General features: G+C 41.4%; 1 protein-coding gene and 1 pseudogene across 1 annotated transcript in view; one reads left to right on the forward strand and one right to left on the reverse strand.

Moving 5' to 3' along the window:
- The first annotated feature begins 5,057 nt into the window (after positions 1 to 5,057).
- Tex9 (testis expressed 9) overlaps positions 5,058 to 24,486 on the forward strand; it is a 35,294-nt gene continuing 15,865 nt past the window's right edge. The window contains exons 1-8 of the mRNA XM_075965298.1: positions 5,058 to 5,189; positions 5,867 to 5,930; positions 7,604 to 7,683; positions 12,765 to 12,813; positions 14,357 to 14,439; positions 16,104 to 16,282; positions 18,816 to 18,898; positions 20,211 to 20,384. Of these exons, the coding sequence (XP_075821413.1) occupies positions 5,173 to 5,189; positions 5,867 to 5,930; positions 7,604 to 7,683; positions 12,765 to 12,813; positions 14,357 to 14,439; positions 16,104 to 16,282; positions 18,816 to 18,898; positions 20,211 to 20,384 (729 nt within the window). The 5' untranslated portion in view covers positions 5,058 to 5,172. The remainder of the gene's footprint in view (positions 5,190 to 5,866; positions 5,931 to 7,603; positions 7,684 to 12,764; positions 12,814 to 14,356; positions 14,440 to 16,103; positions 16,283 to 18,815; positions 18,899 to 20,210; positions 20,385 to 24,486) is intronic.
- On the reverse strand, positions 19,090 to 19,916 carry LOC142847008 (protein BEX2-like; annotated as a pseudogene).

Below are 24,486 nucleotides of genomic sequence, written 5' to 3' on the forward strand. Positions count from 1 at the left end.
CTTAATGTCAAGATTCCTCTATATTGTAACAGGAATGAGATATTTTGTTCATTTTGTTATAATAGTCTATTATATAAATAGATGGTTTTCATTTATTTTTCATCAACTTATGATAATTTGGGTATTTTTTCCACTTTTGGCTATCAAATAATGTTTCTATACACTTCTCTATATAATTTTTGGGTAGTTTTTAATTATTATTTATTCTTATTCTTATTTGGTATACACATATTGCACTAGCTATCTTTGTAGCTAGTTGCTGTGAGAAAATACCATGACCAAAACAGCTTTTGGAAGAAAGAGTTTACTTTGACTAATGGGTCCAGAAAGAAAAGCTTTGATGGCAGGGGTCATGGCAGCCAGAGCAGGAAGCTGAGAGATCACATCTTGAGCTGCCAACATGAAGTCCAGACAAGGGACTGGAAGTGTGGTGAGGCTAGGAACTCTTAAAGCCTACTCGCGATGACACACTTTCTCAAGCAAGGCCACACTTCATGAAGGTTCCTAACATCCCCCAAACAGCTTCCACTAGGGACCAGACATTCGAATAGTGAGCCTATGGCGATGGCTGGGGTGTGTGTGTGTGTGTGTCTCATCCAAACCTGCACATATAGGTGTACATTGCTAGATTGTGGGATAACTGCATAAAAGGGAATTGGCAGACTGCTTGGGTTACCCAGCTACTCTATGATCTTTATATCGCCATTAACAGCATAAGGCTCATATATCTCCATATATTCCCTCATTTGTTCCTGTCTCCTTTTTATTACAGTGGCCCTGGTGGGCATGAGAGGGCGGCTTACTGCAGTTTTGCTTTCCCTTTACCTGAAGACCAACACTACCGAGTATCTTTTTATATATTTTAGTTATTTGTGTGTTTCTTTGGCTAAACACCTATAAAAGGCCCTTTGGTTTCTTCTTCCTGTTTTCTGATAGTTCTTTACATGTTGTGGACATATGTTAGATAAAATTTCTAAATGTTCTACTGTGGTTTGGGTTTTCGTTTTATGGTATCTTCTTTTGGTGACGTCTAGTTTATTGTCTTTTGTTGCTTATCCTTCTGGGAGCATAGCAAAAAAAATCTGTTAATTCAGTCTTGACAACTCACACGCATGGTGCTTATAGACAGTTTTTCACTTAGCTATGATTTTGAATTCCTTTTTCTATCTAGTGTGAAATACTGGCCGGAGTTATTCTTTTGCGTGTGGATAGGCAGTTGCCTTCCATTGTTGCTGAACACTTTCTCTCTGTGAATGACCTTGAGGTCCTTAGACCAGGTGACTGTACCTGGAAAGGCTTATTTCTGGGTTCTCAGTTTTATTCCCCAAACAACCGGAACTGTTGACTTGTGTTGCAGGCAGGATCCTATGCATGAGCTCATCTACTTCTCAATTACTCAGTGATATTAACATCATTCTTGGTCCCGCCTTGCAGAGGAAGTAGTTTAGATAGTGGATGGTATGTCTGGACACAAACTTGCGCTGATACTGACAGCCCGAGCTCTCAGCCGTGGCATGAATAATGATAGCAACCAGAACTGTAGAACTGTACTGAAAAAAATCCATTATAACAAAAACTACGGTGAGTCGGATTGCCCTACTGGGCTGGAGAAACACCTCCTATAGAGGCTTATGCGTGTTTGCTGTCTCTGCGTCGTGGGGTCTGAAACCTCACCTCCAGGCCGAGGACAGGTTAAACCGCGAGTCTAGGTGGGTACCCTGGAGCCTCAGAACTGCTGCTCAAAGCCCACGCAGCCGCTGTTCTAGGTGGAGATAGAAAGGTCCTTGCTTTCTGGCGGGAGGCTGCCCGAGACCCAAGAACTCTCGCGAGAAGATATATTGTTACCATGGTAACCACATTGGTTTAGAAAGATGGCGGGGCGAAATGTGGGAGTGCCGGTGAGTTCAGCCCCTAACTTCTGACCAGTGGCTGGGCTGTGGGCGGGCAGGCGGGACGGACCCCAGACTCCCTTGAACTTGAGCTCTGCAATTCTGTCTGCAGAGATGCGGTGCTGCAGGTACTCAGTCGCGCGGGCAGCTTGCAGCTGGACAGGACCTCCTCGCCCGGGAGCAAGAGTACAAGTGAGCGTCTCTCATGCCCTAGGGAGGTTACTGGGGTTCCTTTCCTGTAGAGTGGTTGTATCTGGGGGCCTCCTCCCACTCCTCATCCTTTTAGCCTTGGCTATTTAGCCGGAGCTGAGAAGATACTTGTAAGGGCAAAAATGTAGTACAAAAACTGTGTTGGGCATCAGGAGGGTTCACTTGGAAGTGCCTTAGAACACACAAATCGCCACCAAGAGTGGAGTTTCCAGAGTAAATTTCTTTCTTTTCTCTCTTTTTTCTTTCTTTCTTTCCTTCTTTCCTTCCTTCCTTCCTTCCTTCCTTCCTTCCTTCCTTCCTTCCTTCCTTCCTTCCTTCCTTCCTTCCTTCCTTCTTGCTTTCTTCTTTTCTCTTCTCCCTAGACAGGGTTTCTCTGTGTAACAGCCCTAGCTGTCCTATAACTAGCTTTGTAGACCAGGCTGGCCTCGAACTCACAAAGATCCACCTGCCTCTGTCATTCCATCCCATCCCGTGTCCGTCCCTCCCTTCTCCCCCGACCAGTGCTGGTATTAAAGGCGTGTGCCACTACTGCCCGGCCCAGAGTAGAAGATTTTGAGAATTCTCAAATTACTAGAGTTAACTTTGTGCAAATTTCGTAGAGGCTTGTTTTCTAAATGAATCAGGTCCTGGCTACAATGGAAGGAGAAAGAATGATTTCCCTTCCTTGCCTTGTTCTTTGGCAGTTATCTCTGCTCCCATCGTCACCCCACTCCCCTTCCCCAGGTTGCATGCAGCAGCCAGAGCAACCCTTTTCATTTTCAATTTGTCTTTTCGTTGCACTGCTTAAAACTGCATTTTGCTGTTGTTGTTGCACTTTCAATGCTTTGACAGCTCTGGCTTTTTTTATTTAGCTTTCTGCCTGTCTCTCTCACCTATACAGGTTGCACTTCTCCAGTCACAAGGGACATGGGTCTTTCTTTCCAACCCTCTCTGTTCTTGAGGGAAATCATACCTGCCTGCAAAGCCCAGAGGGGACTTTGACCATGCTAAACAGATCCCTAGTTGTTTCATATTTTTTCCCAATTAGCATATTCTGTTAATATAAACTCACTTGATCGCTTATGTTTTAAAAAACAAAACAAAACAAAAAGATCTGAAACAGGGTCTCTCTACATAGCCCTGGCTGTCCTGGAGCTCACTATGTAGACCAGGCCCTGAACTCACAGAGATCCTTCTGCCTCTGCCTCCAGAGTGCTGGGATTAAAGGCATTCACCACCATAGTTTATTTTCTTATATTCTGCCTCCTCTACTGAACTCTAAACTCCACCAGGATACCAGAGTAGAGATTATGTCTGCATTATTTGCCATTTGAATGTACCCTTACTAAATAAAGTATATTTTTAACAACTTTTTTGTTTGTTTGTTTTGTTTTTCGAGACCAGATTTCTTTGTTGTAGCCCTGGCTGTCCTGTAACTAGCTCTGTAGACCAGGCTGAACTGACAAGAGATAACCACCACCCAGCAACAACTGTTAAAATTTAAAGCTCTTCAACTCATTTGTTACTAGTGCAACAACAAAATGCAAATCTTCAGCACTGCGCAACTCATGCTGTAGAGCCTTGTGATTTCTGGATGAGACCGTCTGCTAGCTATGTTTTTTTCTGGTTTTGTTTTCTCTGCATCCCCTTTTCCCTGTTTATGACGACGCAAGGTGGAATACAAAAGTAACCATGAGCTGCCGTAGCGCAGCTGTAATTTTGAGGAGCTCACTTTTAATAATTCATCATTATCTCTGAGGTTTGCTCCAGGGTTTGGGTAGATTCCTTTTAAATCGGGCTTTATAAATTTGCCCTGATTTCACTAAATATAACTTTAAAAATATGTATTAAAATATTTTCTCCACAATTTAACTCAGGTCCGATGTATGTGGCAGAGGAGTTTATGGTAGACAGGTCATTTCGGAGGATCAAGAAACAGAGTTCTGGCAGAAAGTGATGCTGGACTGCAAGCCTCAAAGACCTCCCCCACAGAGGCCTGCCTCTAAAAGCTACACTCCCCAAAGCAGCCCCACTAACTGGGGAAGTGTGGCAAACAGTTCATTTTCAGACCATAACTGTCTTTGTTCTTGCTCTTTCCCCCTCTTTCAAACTAGAATTTTGATTAAAAAATTTTATTGTTTTCATAGTGTAAATCTCTCCTTTCCATTTTTGTGCCTTCCTGTTCTCCCTTGGTGACTTATGTGATTTGTTATTCTTTTAAAGTCGACTTCAGCAGGGTTTGTTTTTAGAGTCCTTATATTCTAGGTGAGCAAATATCCCTGTAACTTGGCTTTGAATTTCCCTCTATCAGCTTAGCTTCCCTTCTACACTATGAAAGATGGCACAGTGTCTCTGAGCCATTCTGGATGAGATGAATGTGTTTGGATTACAAGGTGGTCTGTCCACCTCACCACTGACCTCTCCCCTGAGGCCGTGAGTGGAGTTTTTGCAGTCTGTGTTTGGTAGGTCATGACTCGCGTGTGCATCCACTTCTAGCTGCCAGCTCTTCTGGTTTCTTTTTCTCTTCGTGGCTCTCACTCAGAATTTTGAGTCATTCTTAGTACTAGGGCGTTTCTCCTGAGTTTGAGTTTACTGATTATTTCTGTAGTCATATTTTATTTCTCATTTTAATGGATTTAGAGGAGAAAACTAGACTTAATCCTCCTGGTTGACCTGCATTAATTTGAAGTTTCAATTTAAGTAGTCCTTCTGATTTTTTAAGAAAAAAAATTGTCACTTTAAATATAATAATTTATTTCTTAGATTTCTCTTAACCAAGTAATTTTAAAATAATGAAAGTATTTCTTAAAGGTAAGGCCGTTTTAGGAAAGGATGTGGTGCTGTCTGTCCTTCCCCTCCTCCACCCAGTCCTCATCAGGGTAGGGAAGTAGGTGTTCATGTTATTTCTGAATCATGCACCAAAGTGGGGGAAATCCCTCAGTAAGTCTCCTTGACAAATCTGTGATAGAACTTCAGAAAAGCCAGGGAGAGAAAGATGTGTATCGTGGTGTGAAACTTTACAAGGGAAAGAGACAGGACTAGAGTTCAGTGCACTAGGCTAACCGCTCCCGAGACTGCTGTGAAGGCAGCTGAGATGCTGACCATGTGGAGGTAACTGTGTTTCTTTCCTGCCTCTGGGAGCATGCAGACGTGTGTGTGTGTGTGTGTGTGTGTGTGCTGCAGGTGATGATTGGAGGGAAATATTAAAAACAAAAAGGTTGAATGATGACAGTGAACTTCTCCCTTTTAAAACATTTCCCTTAAAATCATTCTTGCTTAATTGGATCAAGAAATAGTCATGCTTTTTGCTAGATTGCAAATGGAGACCAAATAAATCCCATATTTCTGGTGGTATTGGTACCGAGTGCATGGCTGAGTTGTGAGCTGGCTCCCCACCGACTGTAACACCCAGCCCAGGCAGGCTTCCCTGACCCTGGCCCCTCTAGTCATCAGGAGACAGGACCCACCTGTCTCAGGATGCACGGTTGGAACTTGTGTTCTCCATAGGTCAGATAATCCTGGAGCTGTTTGCTCTTGCCTAGTTTACTAGTTAGATGACTGACTTCATGGAAGATATGACTAAGGAGCCATGGAAAGCCAGGGCAGTGCTTACATTCCTTCCAGAGGTAGGAAGAGGCAGGGAGTTCTAATAGATCTGTTCATTTTCAACCAAAAATGTTGTGTGTGCTTTGGCAAATATTGATTATAATGTAATTGCTAAAATTTAATTACATTTATTGTTGTTAGAATTTTGTTATTATTTGTCAAGTGTTATTTTCTGCTTTTAGGCGTTTAAATGCAGAATTGGAGGCAAAAACCGCTGATCTGGTTAGACAAGCTGATGAAGCAATAGTAAGTAGATGTACAGTTTTTCCATGTAAGTGCTAATTTTTAACTTTAAATTGAATGCATAACATGCATATAAAAATACCCAAAGCAGCTGGGCGGTGGTGGTGCACGCCTTTAATCCCAGCACTTGGGAGGCAGAGGCAGGCGGATCTCTGTGAGTTCGAGACCAGCCTGGTCTACAAGAGCTAGTTCCAGGACAGGCTCCAAAACCACAGAGAAACCCAGTCTCGAAAAACCAAAAAAAAAAAAAAATACCCAAAGCATCAATGATCAACTTAGTGAGTGACAAGCTAAACATGAATGTGTGTGCATAGGTGTAGTTCTAATGTGTGTGATAAAAGTAGTTTCTGTTTAGATGGTCCAGTCATGTAATCAATAAGAATATCAATGTTAGTCATCTTTTGAGATTTTCTGTATAGTAAAATTAACACCAAAAATTCAGTAGAGTTGAAAGTAACAGTGTTCAAATAGTGCTAATATTAAGCTGTTTTCTACATATAACTGAGCTTCTTAGGGCTAGAATAAATCACATACCCAGGAAAAATGTAAGGTCATCTCACCAGCCTCCAAATATCAGCCTCCGTTCTGGTATCAGATTAGGCATCCGTTCTTCAAGCATTGCTCCCTCAGCACCAGTGTCCCAGTGCTAGTGTACAGCCTTCCCAGAGGGGTCAGGGAACTCTTGTCCTGACCTCACTCAGTCCCCCTTTAATCCCATTGCTCCCCAAAATGGAGCTGATGGAGGCAGGAAAGAAATTCTAATCATAACTTATTATTTTTCATGATTTGTTTTTATTTTGTGTGTCTGTATGTCTGTGTCTGTGTGTACGTGAGACCCACAGAGACCAGAGATGTCAGATCCCCTGGATCTGGAGTTACAGGTTATTGACTGTGATCTTCCCGACATGGGTGCTGGCAACCAAACATGGGTTCTCTGCGAGAGTAGTAGTGCCATTAATTCTTCACTGAGACATGTCTTCAATTAATATTTTATTTTGATGCTTCATAAAAATCCATAATTATTTATTAGTTGAGGATTAAGAAATGTAGCATCTATAACATTTCACTTAATACCTAATAATTACAGAACTCCTAGTTGTGTTTACAATTAAGTATTTTACTGGAAATATTTAATTTCATTTTACAGTTTTGCCAGTATCTGAAAAGAAGGAAAATCTTTGTCTGGAAGGACAGCGTGTCATGGTAGAATGAGGGGTGCATTTTGTATGTGCTCAAGGAGTTCCCTAAAGAGAGCCTTTATTTCCACACCAGGAAGAACAGAATAAAAACTGAGGGGGTTTGGGAGGGGGAAGACACCCTTCTTCCCCCAGCAGCTAGTGGGATGTCCTTTGCCATCTTCAATTTGCATTTACTCTTCTCTTGTTCAATGGCTCCTCACTGAAGCTTTTACTGTCGCTGCTTCACATAGACTGCTGGGGGTGGGGAGGTGAAGAATAAGAGGACCTTCAAACTCTCATATTTTTGTCTTTGAAGTAATTTTCTTACACCTGAGCAAAAGAGAAGCAAAAGCATAGTCAGTATTTATTTGTTACTGTGTAGCTTTTCTCATATTGTAGAGACCTGGCACAGCTCTGAAATGATGAGCTTTTAGAGAGGTGTTAAACTGGACTCCATGAGTGTTATCTTGAATATTCACAACTTATCCTGTTTACCAGAGAGATCAGCAAGAAGTACGAGCTAGGCCTTTTTCAACAAAAATTACATCATGCAAAGAGGAAGATGGTTCCAGTACAAGGTACGTGACTTCAGTTCTCAAACATGGCTTCCGTTCAGTAATCCTTGTAAAACATCAATGTATAAAATTTTTTTGAAAATGTTAAAGTGTAATTCAAGGAAGAATATAATATGTAAAATTATAATTGGGGCTTTTCTAGCCAGACACAGGCAAGTTTTTACCTGTTTTATCTCATGTAATTCTCCAGGTATTTTTTTTTTTTTTATTTTTCGAGACAGGGTTTCTCCGTAGCTTTTGGTTCCTGTCCTGGAACTAACTTTTGTAGACCAGACTGGCCTCGAACTCACAGAGATCTGCCTGCCTCTGCCTCCCGAGTGCTGGGATTAAAGGCATGCACCACCACCGCCCGGCTCCAGGTATTATTTGAAAATAGACAGTATTGTCTTCATTTAAAAACTGTAGCTTAGGGAAGGTCAGTGCTGTGCAAAGGTCAAACAGAGTAGTTTCCCTGGGGTTCACCCCACAGCCATGTGAGAGATTTCTGGACCTTTTCTCATGCACTCTGCTGCCTGCCTTTTAGAGCTGTGTGAAGACCAGGTAGTGATAAATTAATACACATACATTTTTAGACTTCTTGTACATTTTTGGCAAATCAAGAAATTAGGCAACCATAAAATATTAGTAATACCTTTAGCAAAAGTATGAGTTCTACGTGAGTAAAATTGTTTTAGTGCAGCAGAGGCGGTGATGGTCCCAAACAGCCCATGCTATGGCTTTGTCTTCTGAGAACTCAACAGCTGTTCCAAGCATTACAAAACCAAATTTTAGCCATACTGTAGGTGGAGGCCACTTGTTCATCCCAGCCGCTTAGCCACGAAACAATCACACAGAAACTGTATTAATTAAATCACTGCTTGGCTCACTAGCTCTAGCTTCTTATTGGTTAACTCATACATATTAATTTAACCCATCTCCATTAATCTGTGAATTGTCACGAGGCAGTGGTTTACCAGCAAAGTTTCAGCATGTCTCTGGAGGAGGGTCCATGGCTTCTCTGTGACTCCAATAGGGTGAGCACATCTCCCTCTGTGGAGGCTCCATGGCTTCTCTGTGACTCTGCCTCCTTTCTCCCAGCATTCCGTTTAGTTTTCCCTGCCTACCTAAGTTCTGCCCTATCAACAGGTCAACAACATAGCATACAGAGGGAAATCTTACGTCATACCCACAGTTTCTGTTCAAGGGGATTCTCTTCTTGTTTCCAATGAGCACCACACTCCACAACCAAGTCTACAGTTCTTTGTGAAGCTTTTCTTCAACATCCAGAGGGTGCCAGGCACTCTTCTCTCAAGCAGCTATCACTTTTCTGTTAAGAGCACTAACTGCTCTTGCAGAGGACACTGGTTCTGATCTCAGCCTCCACATGGCTTGTCTCACAACACCTGCAACTCCAGCTCCAAGAAATGTAATGCCTATAGCCTTCAGGGGCAGTAACATTCACACACCCGTACCTACCCCCACACATACACAATTAAAAATAGAAAATATCAAAATGAAGATCTTTTTCAAAACATCTACCAGTTGCCCATCACTGTGAGGTATACATTACTAACTGTTGGTACACTACCATGCAAGACACATCACAACACAGCTATTGTGACCGGGATCCTCTGTATAGTGAAGAACATGCTTTCTACAGTGAAGAAAGAACTCTGGATGCAGTAGAGTGTGGTACTCACTGGAACCATGGAAGAGAGAATCACACAGCACAGAAACTGCGTGTGGCTAAAATCACACTGTGTAACTCTCAAAACAACTGTGAGTTCTCAGAAGAAGCTTAAAGGCATGGGCTGTTAGAGGACTGTCACTGCCTGTTACTTTGAGTTTTTCTTTCTAGTAAATCAATAAAAGTATATTTTGTATCATTATTTGCCATGTGCATATGTTCATGTAATGGTAAATCACTTATCTGCATCATATGTGATTCTATCTGATGTTTAATAAATAAAGATACTTAATAGCTACCCAAATTCCAAAGGTTGGATTACAGATAAAAATTGGGCCTGGCTTTTATCCAGTAAATGAAAGAATTGAGATGCTGTACTGGCAGCTAATCCTTAGTTCCTGATGAAGCAAGCAGAAGACTGATTTTACAAGTGTAAAAAATGAACCTGCTGATTTTCTTTTGCTGAGTTTTTCTCATGTCCAAAGTGGTGATGAGACATCTGTTTACCTGGGTAAAGTGGATATTTTTTAACACTATTTTTTGTTTGTGTTTCTGTGTGTCCACATGTCTGTGTGCACACATGCATACAGTGTGGAAGTTACATTTGCTGCTCTCCTTCCACTATGTGAGCCCCAGGGATTGAACTCCAGGCATCAGGCTTAACAGCATGTGCCTTTATCTTGTAAGCTATCTTGTCAAACCTGGAATATTTTCTTTTTCTTTTTTTCAAGACAGTGTTTCTCTGTGTAGCCCTGACTGTCCTGGAACTCACTGTAGACCAGGCTGGCGTTGAGCATAGAGATCCACCTGCCTCTGCCTCTCAGCTGCTGGGATTAAGGTCTGTGCCACCACCACCCGGCTTCTGGAATATTTTCTTAATGCATCTGTTTCAACAGGTGGCTTTTATCATATGAAACATGGCATTTGACTTATTGGGATTATTAAAGATGAAAGATAAGTCTATAAAGAGACCATCCATTTCAGGTTGGAACAGTAGTAATCTTTTTAAGACTCAGGCAGTGTATTCTATGATAGGTCTTCAGTATCTGTGGTTACTCTGTCAGAAAGATAGTAAGGAAACTAGAATTTAGTTTCCTTTAGTATAACATCCAAATCCTCTATTGTGCTGAAAGCAAGGTTTTCTGCCCAGATCATCTCAGTCATACTTCAGACAAACCGTTCATGAAGTTTAACATGAGTCAGACCATTGTGCTGCAGTGTGTCTTGCGTGGGAGTGCACCAGGAGAAGTGGCATGCACACCTCATGGTGATGGGCAGCTGGCAGATGTTTTTGAGAAGTTCTTTATTTTGATGTGTATTATTTTTGATTATGTGTGTGGGTGTGGGTATCTATGCATGTCACTGCCTGTGGAGGCCAGAGGCATCAGGGTTGCAGAGTGCTATGAGCTGTCCAACTTGGGTGCTAAGAATTGAACTCTAGTGCTCCAAGCTGCTGAACCTTCTCTCCAGCCCCTGGTAGATATTTTTAGCTGTATACATGCGTGTGGGAGAGGTGGGTGGTGGTTGGAAGGAAAGGAAAAGTTCAGGAAACATGCTAAGGGCTAATGAAATGGCAGGCTTTAGCTGGAAATAAGGACAGTTCAAGATGCTTATGTTCAATCTTGGAAACATTTTTATATCATGTGTGAAAAGGTTATTTTCCATAAATTTAAGGTATTTTCAAAGCTACTTTTCTTTCACAGTGATTTTTCTAGTAGATAGGAAATATACCTTCAAGTTAAATAGCAAAAAACCTGCAGATGGCCAGGCAAGAAGGTGACATCTGACAGAAAGTCATTTTGTTTTGTGTGTCCTCTACAGTGACCAGTTGGCATTCTCCCTATAGTAGCAATAGACAATAACACAGTATAGTCCATGATACTAATACAGATGCTTTAGATAGTGAATCAGGGGCAGGAAAGGGACAGATAGCAAATGTTTTAGGATTTGTGGGCTTAGATAGTCTCCGTCACAACCACTCAATTCTGCTGTTGTAGAGAGAGTGGCTATGAGTAGATCCAGCCTGTTGATGAGCTAGTGCATGCATATACCTACAGATATGTCTCATTTTAAACTACAGACATGCTCTGTAAACCTAAGATAAAAGGTTCCGGAAATAAGATGGATTTAGATTTATCCACTCACTTATTCAATGTCTATTTACTTTTGTCACTTTATGTGTGAATTGCTATGTCAGATTGATAGCATTACACAGTGGGAAAGGCAGGTTGGATCCTACTTTCATGAGTTTATACTGTTACGAAGACAGATCCTGACCAAGTGTTCAAGTACATTAGAATGGTGGTGTTGAACATGCGTACAAGTAAAAGTGATGCAGGAGTTGTTTTGTTATTATTGTGTGTGTGTATGTGTGTGTGTGTGTATGCTCATGTGTGTCACCATGCATATATGGAGGTTAAAGGACAACCTGTTGGAATTAGTCTCCTTCTACCATGTGGGTTCTATGGCTCAAACTCAGATGGTCAGGCTTTGTGCATTTACCTGCTGAGCCATCTTATCAGCTCTGATTCCTTTAAGAATTGGATGGTTCACCCAGGCCAACATCCTGGGTCTTGGGTTGGCTCACCTAACATCTCACCTACCCATGACCTGCTGGAGTGCGTGAGGTCCTATGTGATGATAGCTACAGGATCTCTGTGACTCAAGGCAACAGCAGGATGTCTGGGAGGAGTTTCGGTGAGGGTCCAGTGATGATGGTGCGCCAGAGGCTTTGACCAGACCAGTGACTCATTGCAATGACCACTTGCGGGAGGGCTGGTTGGACAGAAGGGTCTACTGTGTGACACATTGCAGTTCCCAGTGCCACTAGGAGGGATAAAGAGGTGTTGAAGAGGTAAGAAAGATGGAGGAGTGAGGTGGGGTTTGTTTTGTTTTTAGTTAATTTTGGGGGTGTCTTTTGGTGGTGGGATGCTGCAGGGGTTAGGGGCAGATGTGGAGAGACAGGGAAGTGAACAGGATTGGGTGTATGGTGTGAAATTTCCAAAGAATCAATAAAGAATTTGATAGTTCTCTATGTAGCCAGTCATTATCAATCGTCAGTATGATTTATACTAATAAAAATTTGTACTCATTTTCCTAAAGAATACCGCTGTACCTTCTCTGAAGTGAAATATTTAAACACTTTTTAATAGCCTTCATTCAAAGTAAATTAATGTCTAGGAACTAAAATCAAAGTGAAATATAATTCTTCGTGCATATAAACTTATTAAATATATACATATGTCTAGATATAACTTATGTGGAAATCAACTTTATAATTCATATAAGTATCAGGTTAACGTATGACTAATTGAAATTAGAACAATATTTCCTCTTTAGAATATAATTACTGTTGATTTTCATGCTGTCTCAGCTTAATATCACCTATTTTAATGTAGTGCTTACTTTTGGTTTGTAGAGATCTGTTGTCATCTGAAGGGATGGCTCATCTATGGTCAGAAACCAAGGTATGAAATCAAACTTTCTGAAAATGCAATTACATTCTATAGAATATGGGACTTTAATTAATAAAAAAAATTTACTTGTGCCACAGCATGCGTGTGGAAGTCAGAGGACAACTTGTGGGGTCAGTTCTCCCATCCACGGTATAGACTTTGGGAATGGAACTCCCCATACTTGGCAGCAAGCACTTTGACCTTATAAACCATCTGCCTGACCCTTAGGATTGGTTTTTGTTTAAAAAAAAATTAGGGAAAGAGTATGACTCAATAGATAGAATGTAAAACTCAGGTGTGATATGCTCATTCAGCATAAAAGCTCTTGAATAACTTCTGCCTTGTCATCCCACGGACTGTTTGGAGGATAGTGAACAGAGCTCTAAAGGAATGATTCACTTCTCTGTGAACCAGAATCCCATGTGGTAGTCTGAAAGAAGATGGCCCCAAAGGAAGTGGCACTATTAGGAAATGTGTCACTGTGGGGGTGGGCTGTGAGGTCTCTTACTCGAGCTTCTCTCAGTGTAGCTCTCATTTGACTTCCTGTTGCCCATAACATGTAGCACTCTCAGCTCCAGCACCACATCTGCCTGTGTGCTGCCATCTCCACCGTGCTGATGATGGACTGACTCTGAAACTAAACCAGCCACCCCAGTTAAGTGCTTTCTTTATAAGAGTGCAGTGGTCATGGTGTCTCTTCACAGCAACAGAAACCCTAACGAAGACAGGTCCTCTTCTAAAAAGCATAGGATGGAGATCATTCTTTTGCAAACCGGGCACCCTGAGATCTCTAAGTTTCTATCCACAAAGCTCTTCTAAGTCAAGGGAACTGCACACCTCTAGGCCAGCAAAGGGCTGCTTGGCACATGGTTGGCTAATGAGGAGAACTGAATTTGGTGAATCAGAACATCCTGATTTAAACATTCACTAGCTGGCTGAATAAACATTTGTCTTTGGGATTCATTTTCTGTATTCCTGATTCCCTTGGTCCTGGTGATTTTTTAGGTGTTTCCTGCACAGTTCTGGGATTGCTGAAAATGCAATTGGATTAAATTATTTAAAAATAGCAATTTTTATTTGTAGCAAAACAACAATTGCATATGTTACAAAATTATTGGGGCTGGAGAAATGGCTCAGTGGTTAAGAGCTCTGGCTGCTTGTCCAGAATACCCAAGTGTAATTCCCAGCACCACATGGGAGCTCACAACTGTCTGTATCTGATGCCCTTCTCTAGCCTCCAGGGTACCAGGCACGCATGTGGTGCACAGACATACATGTAGGCTAAATACTCATACACATAAAAACCAAAAACCAAAATTAAACCAAGCAAAATTTCTGTTGTTAGAAATGATTAGACTCAGTGGTTAAGAGCACTGGCTGCTCTTCCAGAGGACCCGAGTTCAGTTCCCGGCACCCACATGGCAGCGTACAAATGTCTGTAATCCAGTTCCAGGGGACCTCACATAGAAGCAACAATGCACATGGAAAAATGTTGTAAAAAGAAGAAATGATTAAACTTTTAATTAATTGGTAGTTTCGACTTTTTTTTCTCTAGCCAAAGACCAAAAGCACTGGTCCTGTAAACAAGGTTCAAACCAGACTTCACTCTGCAGAGAAAGAAAGGAAAACAAATTCAAGGTACAGTATAGTTTGCAGGCCTGACTCTCCTTCTCAGTTTTACAGTCCACAGTATCATCATTCCTAGTTATAAACTTTCTGTTTCTCTTGATTTTAAAATACCTCCAGTATAAAGCCCCTGTATCCCACGTATCCCATCATACTCAGTAATTTAAAGCAATTGCACTTGGAACTGTTTACAGCAGTTAATAAACATTTTATGTTCTCTAAAACAAAATCACTACCTTTCCATAAATTTTACTGTTGTTTTTAATGAGACATTATTGGAACTGGGACTGAAATTTGGGTTTTATTTTGTTTAAAGATTTTTTTAAAAATGCATATGTATATATGTACTGTGTGACTCTATGCTACCTGTGTGCAAGTGCCCTTCCAGACCAGAAAAGGGTGTCAGACTCCTCGGACCTGGAATCACGCTGGTTGTGAGCTGCCGTGTAGGAGCTGGGAACCAAACTTAGGTCCTCTGCAAGAACAAGTGCTCTTAAATATTAAGCTATCTTTTTAGCCCCTGGGGTCTGGGTTGGGTTCTTGTAAATAGAGCAAATTGTTTTCTAGATTTTGACTGCTTGACAGAGTGCCATACATTATTGTGTTTGTGAGATGGGAGTTGTTTGATTAGATATAAATTAGGTTATGTCATAATTATTATTTACATTCTACTCGGGCTTATGATTTTTTGTTTTTTTGTTTTTTTTTTTGAGATAGGGTTTCTCTGCATAACAGTCCTGGCTGTCCTGGAACTCGCTTTGTAGGCCAGGCTGGCCTCGAACTCGCTGAGATCCACCTGCCTCTGCCTCCCGAGTGCTGAAATTAAAGGCATGTACCACTACCTGGTGAATTTTTTTTTTAATAAAAGGAAAAGACTTTGGTTGTAGTAACCAGTAAGTTATTTAATCTTTATGTCTATGACCTACCCAAGCTGGTAATTATAATAATGGGGAAATCTTTCCTAACTATTGTGTATTTTAATTGTTTAAAGGGGAAAAAATAGAATTGAAGGGATAGAAGATAAAATTAACAAAAAGAACCCGAAGAGATCATTGGCTAAATTGCATGTATCACTACAGAATTCCCTTGTCAGGCTTCACGGTCACTATTTAAATATAAGGTGGTTATTACAAGAACTCAGAAGCATTTGCCTTCGTGTTAAAAGTAAGCTGAGCTTTCAGAATCACAGTCTTGGTGACATTCAGTGTGTTTGCCCTGATTCAGGCCACTGTGTCTTTAGAAGTGAGTTTTATTCCCTAATTCTTCCTCAATGTTAGTGCTAAAAAGTTAAACCCGGTATTTTGGTCAACTTTGATTCTTGTTTCCCTACATTGAAAATAAATGTTGAGTTTGATGGCACTGAGGACCTGGTAATTCTTTCTTAAGCGATGAAATTCTTCCCAGTTTTCAGTGTCAGGACATTACCTTGGGCAATTCTCCAGCAGAGTGCAAAATGAAAACTGTAGGCCGGATCTGACCGGTAGGCCTGGACTTCCCCTCGTAAAGACTGATGGTTACTAAGACTCTTAGAGCAAAGTCCTTAAATGTTCCATTGTAGATTTTATCTTAAGTTCAGTTTTATAACAGGTTTATCTGCTTTGTTTTTGGTCAAAGCTCCATCCCCTCCCCCACCATCCCATTTCTGCTCACGTGTGTGTGCATGTTTTGCTTCTTAGTGTTAAGCTGAAATATCCCAGTGTGCAGACTGCCAATGATGTGGCCATCCCAGACGATTTCTCAGACTTCTCCCTTGCCAAGACAATTAGCAGAATTGAAGGGCGACTGGAAGAGGACAGCTCGCCAGGGCACGCCGATGACGACATTCTCTGTGGTGTCAGTAAGGACATTGGGACAGGTAGGTTTTCTTTTAGCATTACAGATACTCAGAGATTTGGGAGAACTATTTCTTTAAATTTTTATTATGAATATGGATTTGTGTCTAGATAATAATAATCTAGAGAGATGTAGTGAATGGAAGGAAGATTCTAGGTAAATTTAAGTTGGCCAAATACTTGTTGACCAAGGGTGGTGGTTTGAGTTCACTGAACTTGCCTCTACTTTCTTTCTTTTTTCTTTTCGTTATTCTCTCTCTCTCTCTCTCTCTCTCTCTCTCTCTCTCTCTCTTTCTTTCTTTCTTTCTTTTTTTTGAGACAGGGTATCTCTATAGCTTTGGAGCCTGTCCTGGAACTTACTCTGTAGATCAGGCTGGCCTCAAACTCAAAGATCTGCCCGTCTCTACCTCCTGAGCACTGGAATTAAAGGCATGTGCCACCACTGCCCGGCTTTTACCTCTACTTTCATCTCTGTTTGATATTTTATATTATAAAAAGTCATGACTATAGTATTGTTTTGAGTTTATTTCAACTGAAATTAAAATGTCCAATAGTTTATCACTGAATAAAGTTTCTGAGTTACTTTTATTTATTTTTATTATATTCTGTTTATTGTATGTTAAATCAATATATTAAAAAGGGTAAATGAATTGATAAAGCAACAGATAAGTAATGAAATGATTTTTTATGAATATAATTTTTCCTGGTTAACTTACACTCTGCATGTAACTAGAAAAAACTGTTTTAATCATCTAAAAAAATTGTATTCGTTAGCAGAAATGTCTCTAAAATTACTGAAATTATGAGGAGCCACCTGTGCTGTTGGAACAAAAAACCAGAACAATTGAATGTGTGAGCATAGTTACTGTGAGCTGTATAATGAATTTGGGTGTGCAATATAGTCAGCTGTGACTCCACTCTGGCTACCTAACTCCTCTGTAATAGCAGTTTCTCCATTTGAGAATCAGAGTTAGTCAAATGATGTCTTGAACACAATGTATGCATCACAAGAGGCTGACAGTCTGTACTTTTCACATACACAGTTTATTGTTCACACCTTAAAAGTGGGGAGGGGCAGAAAACTCACAGCAAATGAATCTTAATTTCCTAGCTCTAAGTCATGCTGCTGGTGTCTGGAGATGGGATTCACTCAGACAGTGGCAGTAGTAGCACGGAATAGGTTGCAGGTCTTATAGCCCAGTGCACAGCAAACCATCTTGACTGCATCCACTGGTGGAGGAAGAGCAGGGAGTGGGTGCTAGCTCTGAGGCAGATGATCCTTCAAAGCTCTGTTGCTTGAGCTCAGTAGAGACCAGAGACCAGAAAGGCATGCTTCAGTTGTGCTTCGCCATTCAGACAGTCAGCGGTCACCAACATCGCTGAAAGAGTCCCTTATTGCAGCACTGTAGTTTATGTGCAGTGAGGTACATTGGAGACCAGCCTCTGTCGGGCTGCCTGGTCCTTCTGTGACTTGTCTCCTCAGTGCAGACATTAAGCCCCTGCTTCTGATTGCTGTGAACCGCCTGCTCCCAGGGCTTTGCTGCTTACACTCAGGTGCTTGCTTCTGCCATCAGCGTGTTCTGATTGTCACGATGACTAGCAGTAGTGCCTCCATCTTATTTTCTTCTTTTTAGTTCTGAGTGTTCCCTACAGATGATCATAAAGTTTATCTCTGAAATTCTGATTCTCTGAAGAATCCTAATAGGTTGTGTGTAATGATGATTGAGCTACACCCTAGTCAGTCACAGAGGCCAGCAATTCATTTATGTATTTGTAGCATTTATTGACTAATCAACCCTCTGGGACCGTTAGAGGGAAGGACCGTAAGTGAATCAGGAGGTTGGTTGTCACTCTTGAGCTACCTTCCAGGACATGCTGGGCAGATGCTTGTTCCTGGAGACAGTCACCCACTGCCCTGTTACAGGCTAGAGATGCAGAAATTCAGGACCAGCTGCAGACTTTACCATGAACACTGCTCCTTCCTGCGGCCACTGTCTCCGTATCTTCCCTCCTCAGCGTGCATGCCTGGGCGTCTTGTCCCAGGGAGAATATTTTTGTACTCCTGATGCTTACTTGGAATGGCTGGGTTGTGGGTAAGATAGAATGATCTGGAGTCAGTTTGGAAGCAGAGATTGTAAGATCTGAAGCTTTATTTTTGCTAGAGAGGGTCTGCTTGTTTCTGTCAAATTCTTGGGCACTGCTAGCCTGAGACCACTATAAATTAAGTAGATATCTTTTGGATCACTGTGGTAGGTGTGAGTGCAGTCTATAAACGTGAGCAAGCACCAGCTTTTAGGTGTGGTTCTTAGGAAGAAGGGTTTTTGTCCCTGTTCCTCTGTCTTTACTGACTCTTCATGGTCTGTGTGACCACCTGTTGCTGTTCTTTTCTGTTGTCTGACATGGGAAATGTTTAATGTTTATGGTGTTTCTACCATGGTCTCCTGTTAGATTGTCTACTGTGACTGTATTTTACTCATAATGTATGATCTGTCGCCCAGTTGATAATGTCTTAGACTTGGGGGAAGAAAGCAGTCATGTAACGATTTGACTCCACAGAGGCTCAGCTCAGATTTCTAAAGGCCAAACTCCATGTGATGCAGGAGGAACTGGACAGCGTTGTATGTGAATGCAATAAGAAGGTAAGCAGAAATGGCTTCTCGCATGCTCTACCAAAGACATGAGGGACAGTTTTAATTATACTTTTAGATTTCAATCCACAGTTAAATAATCAGATTTAAAAATTAAATATAAATACCAAACTTTATTCTGAAATGATGAATTACCACAAAGCTTAAGAATGTATCAAAATTGTTGACATTAGACCTTACTATTTTGTTTTGCTTTTTAAATCTGCTTTATTAGCTCCACAATATATAATGAGATTCTTTCCATGCATTAGATAAATTCTGCTAACAGGAAAAAAATTTAAGACTGAATCAAAAACACAAGTTTCAATTAGAAGCTGGCATTAAGTGGAGACCCATGAGAAATAAGTAACATCAAAAATTTTACAACAGCACATCACAAACATTAAGTTTTGGAAGCAGGGGTCCCCATATTATCTTCAGAGAAAACCAGGATTCGGGGCATAAAGCAAAACTCATCATGATGGTCATGGTGAGGGGGGCCAGTGCTAACTGCCCGCAGACTATGGCTCAGCTGCCTTTCCCTCAACTTCTCCATGAGCTGTCTCACATCCTCCCCAAGCCTTTCCCTGTTCTCCTCTCTCATCCTTGCCTGGGGCTCCAACCCTATGCATCAGGTCTCCTCTATAGTGCATCATGGGCTACCTAACAGCAAACCGCCTGCAAGTTCCTGGGGCACAGAGTATTCACCTGCTTCAAAATGCAGGACCAATCTGGGTGGTGGTGGTGCATGCCTTTAATCCCAGCACTCGGGAGGCAGAGGCAGATGGATCTCTGTGAGTTCGAGGCCAGCCTGGTCTACAGAGCTAGTTCCAGGACAGGACCACAGGCTGCTCCCTTTTCTTAACATCTTGCGGCGTTTCTTCCTTTTCCTTCTTTTCCTGATGGTCATTTTCCATGTTGAGTTTTTTTCCTCCTTGTTCCTCTTTGGATTCCATTTCTCCTGAGTCTTTCCCTTGCTGCATAGACCTTCTCTCATTTGTCGCTGCCAGACGCCGCCACAACTCAGCTAGCAGACCTGCTCCGCTAGCCCAGGGCCTGATGCCAGCCTGCAGTGCGCAGGGAAGCATGGAGTTGGTGGCCAGACGGGAGTCAGAATTTACTATTTTAGACTTGCCAGATAATAAGCTATTCAGTATAAAATATCTGATTTCCATTTCTGATAGTGAATATCAACCAGGCTTTATCCTCAGGAATTCGTGTAAATATCGCATCAAAGACCGTCTGAGGCTCTTTTGTTTTCAGCTATACGTTTTGGCGTCAGATCTTGTGTATTTTTTACATAATTGATAATGTCTTATTGTAGGAGGATGAAATTCAGGACTTAAAGTCCAAGGTGAAAAACTTTGAAGAAGACTGTGTGAAACAGCAGCGAACAATTACTTCACAGCAGTCTCAAATGGAAAAGTATAAGAACCTTTTTGAAGAGGCAAACAGCAGATGTGACGGACTTCAGCAGCAGCTCTCGTCGGTAGAGAGGGTGAGGACACACTCTGGTTAATAATGATGAAAACATCCCCCTAAAACAGAATGTTTGACAACTCTTTGAGGTACATATACAGTAATCACCTCCTAGTAAAGTATGCAGTTCAGTGGCTTTTAGTATGTTCATAAATTCATTCTCAAATGTAGAACATATTCACAGCCTCCAAAAGATGACTCTTGCCTTTCAGCCTCCACATCCCACATCTCATCCATGCCAGCCCTGGGTTACTACTTCTCTGTTTTCTGTCTCAGTAAATCTACCTGTTCTGGAAATTTCCTTGTACATAGACTCAAATAATATACAGTCTTTGTGATTGACTTCTCTTATTAAAGAATTTTGCTTGGTTTTTTTTTTTACTGTTCATTCATGTTACAACACTAATTGTTCAATTCTTCTTTAATTGTCAAGTATATTCTGTATATGTGACATTTATTAAATTTATTGTTTATTTATCTTGAAATGCTGGGGTTGAAGCCGGAGCCTTTCACAGGGACAGCCACCAGCTGTTTCCTAGTGTTGTTGCATCTGGTCCCTGTAGCAGCGTGAGGGCCCAGCTCTCCGCACCTCAGCTGCCCCTCTTGGTTAGCATCCCTCTGGTGTGAACAGTGACTGACAATGTACTCATTTCCCATTTGTGGACCTTCCTTGCAGAAATGTTGTCCTTTGACTTAGACACACGCATACACACACACACGCACACGAGTGTTGTGACCCGTGGATGCCCCCTCATAGAAGCATACACTTTCACACATGCAGTAAAGAAATTTAATAAAAGTTATCTTTACTGACTGGGTGTGATGACCTCTGTCTTTAATCCCAGCACTTGGGATTCAGAGGCAGGTGGGTCTCTGAGTTCACGGCCACTCTATTCTATATAGCAAATTTCTGGACAGCCACTGTAACATAGACCCTGTCTCAAAAAACAAAACAGCAACACACACAAAAAAAGCCCAACTTTATTTAGGAATGTCTTAAAGACAATGAAATGTATTTGTTCTAAATGTACACTTTAGTGAGTTAATTTGTCAACGTGGAGGGCTCAGATTTTGGAGTCAAATAGTTTGATTCCTGCCCTGCTACTACCCTATCACTGGCAGTTTGCTTAACCATTCATGCTCAGTTTCCCTTTCTCTGTGTGTTCTCTGACACATACCATAGGAAAGATTTCCTTTGTTCCCACACAGAGGACTAATGTAGTAATGTTGTCTTCTGACAAGCTAATCCACTGGATACGATGGATGTGACATTAACCACCAATTCAGCTAATGTAAAGGACATTTCTGTCCCCTGCCGGTTTCCTTTGCATTCTTTCCCACACCATCCCAGGCAGATGCCGAGCCACGGTCTTCTACTGCACAGTGGGTTTTTGGTTTCAGGTTTTTTTTTAATATTCTAAAATTTCATATAGGTGTCGTCATTGAAGTGCACTTTTTAATATTCTAAAATTTCATATAGGTGTAGTCATTGAAGTGCACTTTTTAAGTCTGGTCACTTTTGTTCAGCTGTTTTATTGTTTTTGTTTTTACACGCTCCATGTTTTTGTTTATTGCTCTGTATTTATTCACAAATACACCACATTTTAATTTAGTAATTACAAATGATCCCACTGTTTCCATTTTTCGTAGACACGTTTTTGTGCGTGCATATCTATTCTCATGACGTTGGATAAATACCTATGAACAGAATTTCTGGATTTTTATGAGAAAGTCTATGTTAAAACATTTTAAGAAACTTCCAGGTGTGGTGGTACCTGTAATTAATTCCATTACTCAGAAGGTAAAGTCGGGAGGATTAACAGAAGTTTGAGGCCAGCATGAGTCCTGTGGGGCTCATTAGCCACCCACGGCTAATGAATTATCTGGGGAAAAAGAACCAGCTAAATTAAACTAACTAACTAAATTAATAAATAAACAAACAAACATGTAAGGAACCTGTTAACCTGTGCTCTAAAATGCTTGCCACACCTGAAATTCCTGCCTGTGTTCCGACAGTGTCCCCAGCTCGTGGTCCTGCCAGCATCACTGCCTTAGCTCTAGAGAGGGAGCAGTGTGCCTTTGCAGTGTGTGTGGGTGCTGATGTTGTCATGTGCCATGTGTGTGCTTCTCTGTGGTCCGTCTGCACATGTGACAAGACCAGGCTGGAGGGCGTTTCCTGCCTCCACTGTAATCCCCTCACGTATTGTATACTCTCTTGTCATTTGACTTTGCTTCTTTTTTTTTTTGTTTGTTTGTTTTTTACCATGTGTTTCCAAAAGGCAGAAGTTTTAAATTTTTGGTAAATTTTATATATTATATTTTCTTGGAATTTCTGGTTTTTCATTCTTCCCAGAAACTTTTGCCTGCTCCAAAGCCATGAGAATCTTTCTTCTAAGCATTTCATGTAGTTTATATATATCAGCATCATATGAATCATATACATGTGATCTATTTAAAGTTAATTTTATGTATAGTAGGAAATAAATGTCTTTTTTCATGAAGGTAATAACATGGGAAATACTGATTTTCCTCATTTTATTATCATGTCATTGACTGTGGGGCCCAGTTTAAGACTTTTACAACAAGATTGAAGACTTGAGATTTTCTGTCAAGTTTTGTCTGGCAATGTGTTTGCTTGTTGCTGGTTTGTTTGTTGCAATTTTATCTGTTTGCAGGATGCAGTGTGTCTTCTCTGCATGCTGTAAAAAGTTACCAGGATGTAGTGTTGGGATTGATGGTCCAACCTTTTATTCCAGCTTGGATAACCCACCTGGGAGACAGAGACAGATAGATCTCTGTGAGTTTGAGGCTAGCCTGGTCTACATAGTGAGACTCTGTCTCAAAAAAAAAAAAAGTTACCAGTGTGTGATTGAAAACAAATGTTTTCAAAGTTTTAAACTCGGTTTCGCTTTCTCCGGTGGATTTTCTTACGTGGAGAAACTCTGCTCTTCTTTCTCCTTGCTGTACTTTTCATGCTTTCAAGGAGGCGATGTTTTCCGCTTTCTGAGAAGGAAGTTACAAAGTCACCAGCAGAAGAGAAGGGCAAAGGTTTATGGCACTCCTCTTATCGCAGCTGGTGTGAAGCAGTCGGCACTGTGGGTTTTAAAACTAGTAGCTTTTTCCCCATGTGAACAGTGAGCGAGCTGCGGAGCCGTCGTCGCTGCCTCCCACGAGGCTGTGCGGAAGACTGTGACAGCAGATGGCAGCCAGGCGCAGCTTGATTTGTTTAGAGACCTACAGAAGGAGCAGCATGTGTTTTGTTTTGTTTTTCCCTTTAATTACTCAAAGCCACAGAGATGGGTTTCAAAGATGATGTGATACAGCCAAGGAAGAAATATTTAAAAAGACAAACGTCGCATTCAAGTGAGCTCCGGCTCTACAGTGATTGTTACATTTACTGAGTGCTCTTTGGAGGCTCTGGGCCAGCCAGACCATTGTGTGTTGTATGGGGTACAGTACGGGTATTCAATACTACAGGACAAGCCCGAGTCATTTTTAATTATTAATTATTATTAATAATAAATATCTGTTAATATATATATGCCTGCTTAGCTGTATGTCCAAGACCAGAAAAGGGCATCAGTTTCTTGGAATTAGAGTTACAGGCAGTTGTGAGTCCCAGTACAGGGTTTGGGAACCAAACTTGGTTCCTCTGCAAGAGCAGCAAATTCTGTAAGCACTGATATATCTCTCCAGCCTTTATAAAGATATTATTAGTGCCTTTTACATGCAGCTACAATGCTGGAAATGAAAACAGCTGATAACTTTAAAAGTTTACATTTCAGTGGGAGAACCAAGCAAGTGAATGGTTTTGGTACCTGCCGCAAATGGTATGCTAGCCTGTATCAGGCTACTCTAGAAGTCCTGAAGGAAAGGCACCAAATCCAGCCCATGTCTGCTGTAAGGACTAGGGATGATACCAGGAAGGAGTTCAAGCCCTGCTGAGCACCCAGGTGGAGCCTGGGCACCGTGTGTAGGAGCTAATTAGGTAACTGGGGACTGGAGGCAGAGAACTCAAGTCCAGGGAGAAATCCCAGTGCTGTTGGAGCCCCTGATGGAGCAAGTGTGGTGGGGAGGGGCCTGGTAACCACAGAGTTCACAGTTCATGAGATGGATTGTTA

This window comes from Microtus pennsylvanicus, chromosome 3 (genome assembly GCF_037038515.1).
Source record: "Microtus pennsylvanicus isolate mMicPen1 chromosome 3, mMicPen1.hap1, whole genome shotgun sequence".
Lineage (NCBI taxonomy): Eukaryota > Metazoa > Chordata > Mammalia > Rodentia > Cricetidae > Microtus > Microtus pennsylvanicus.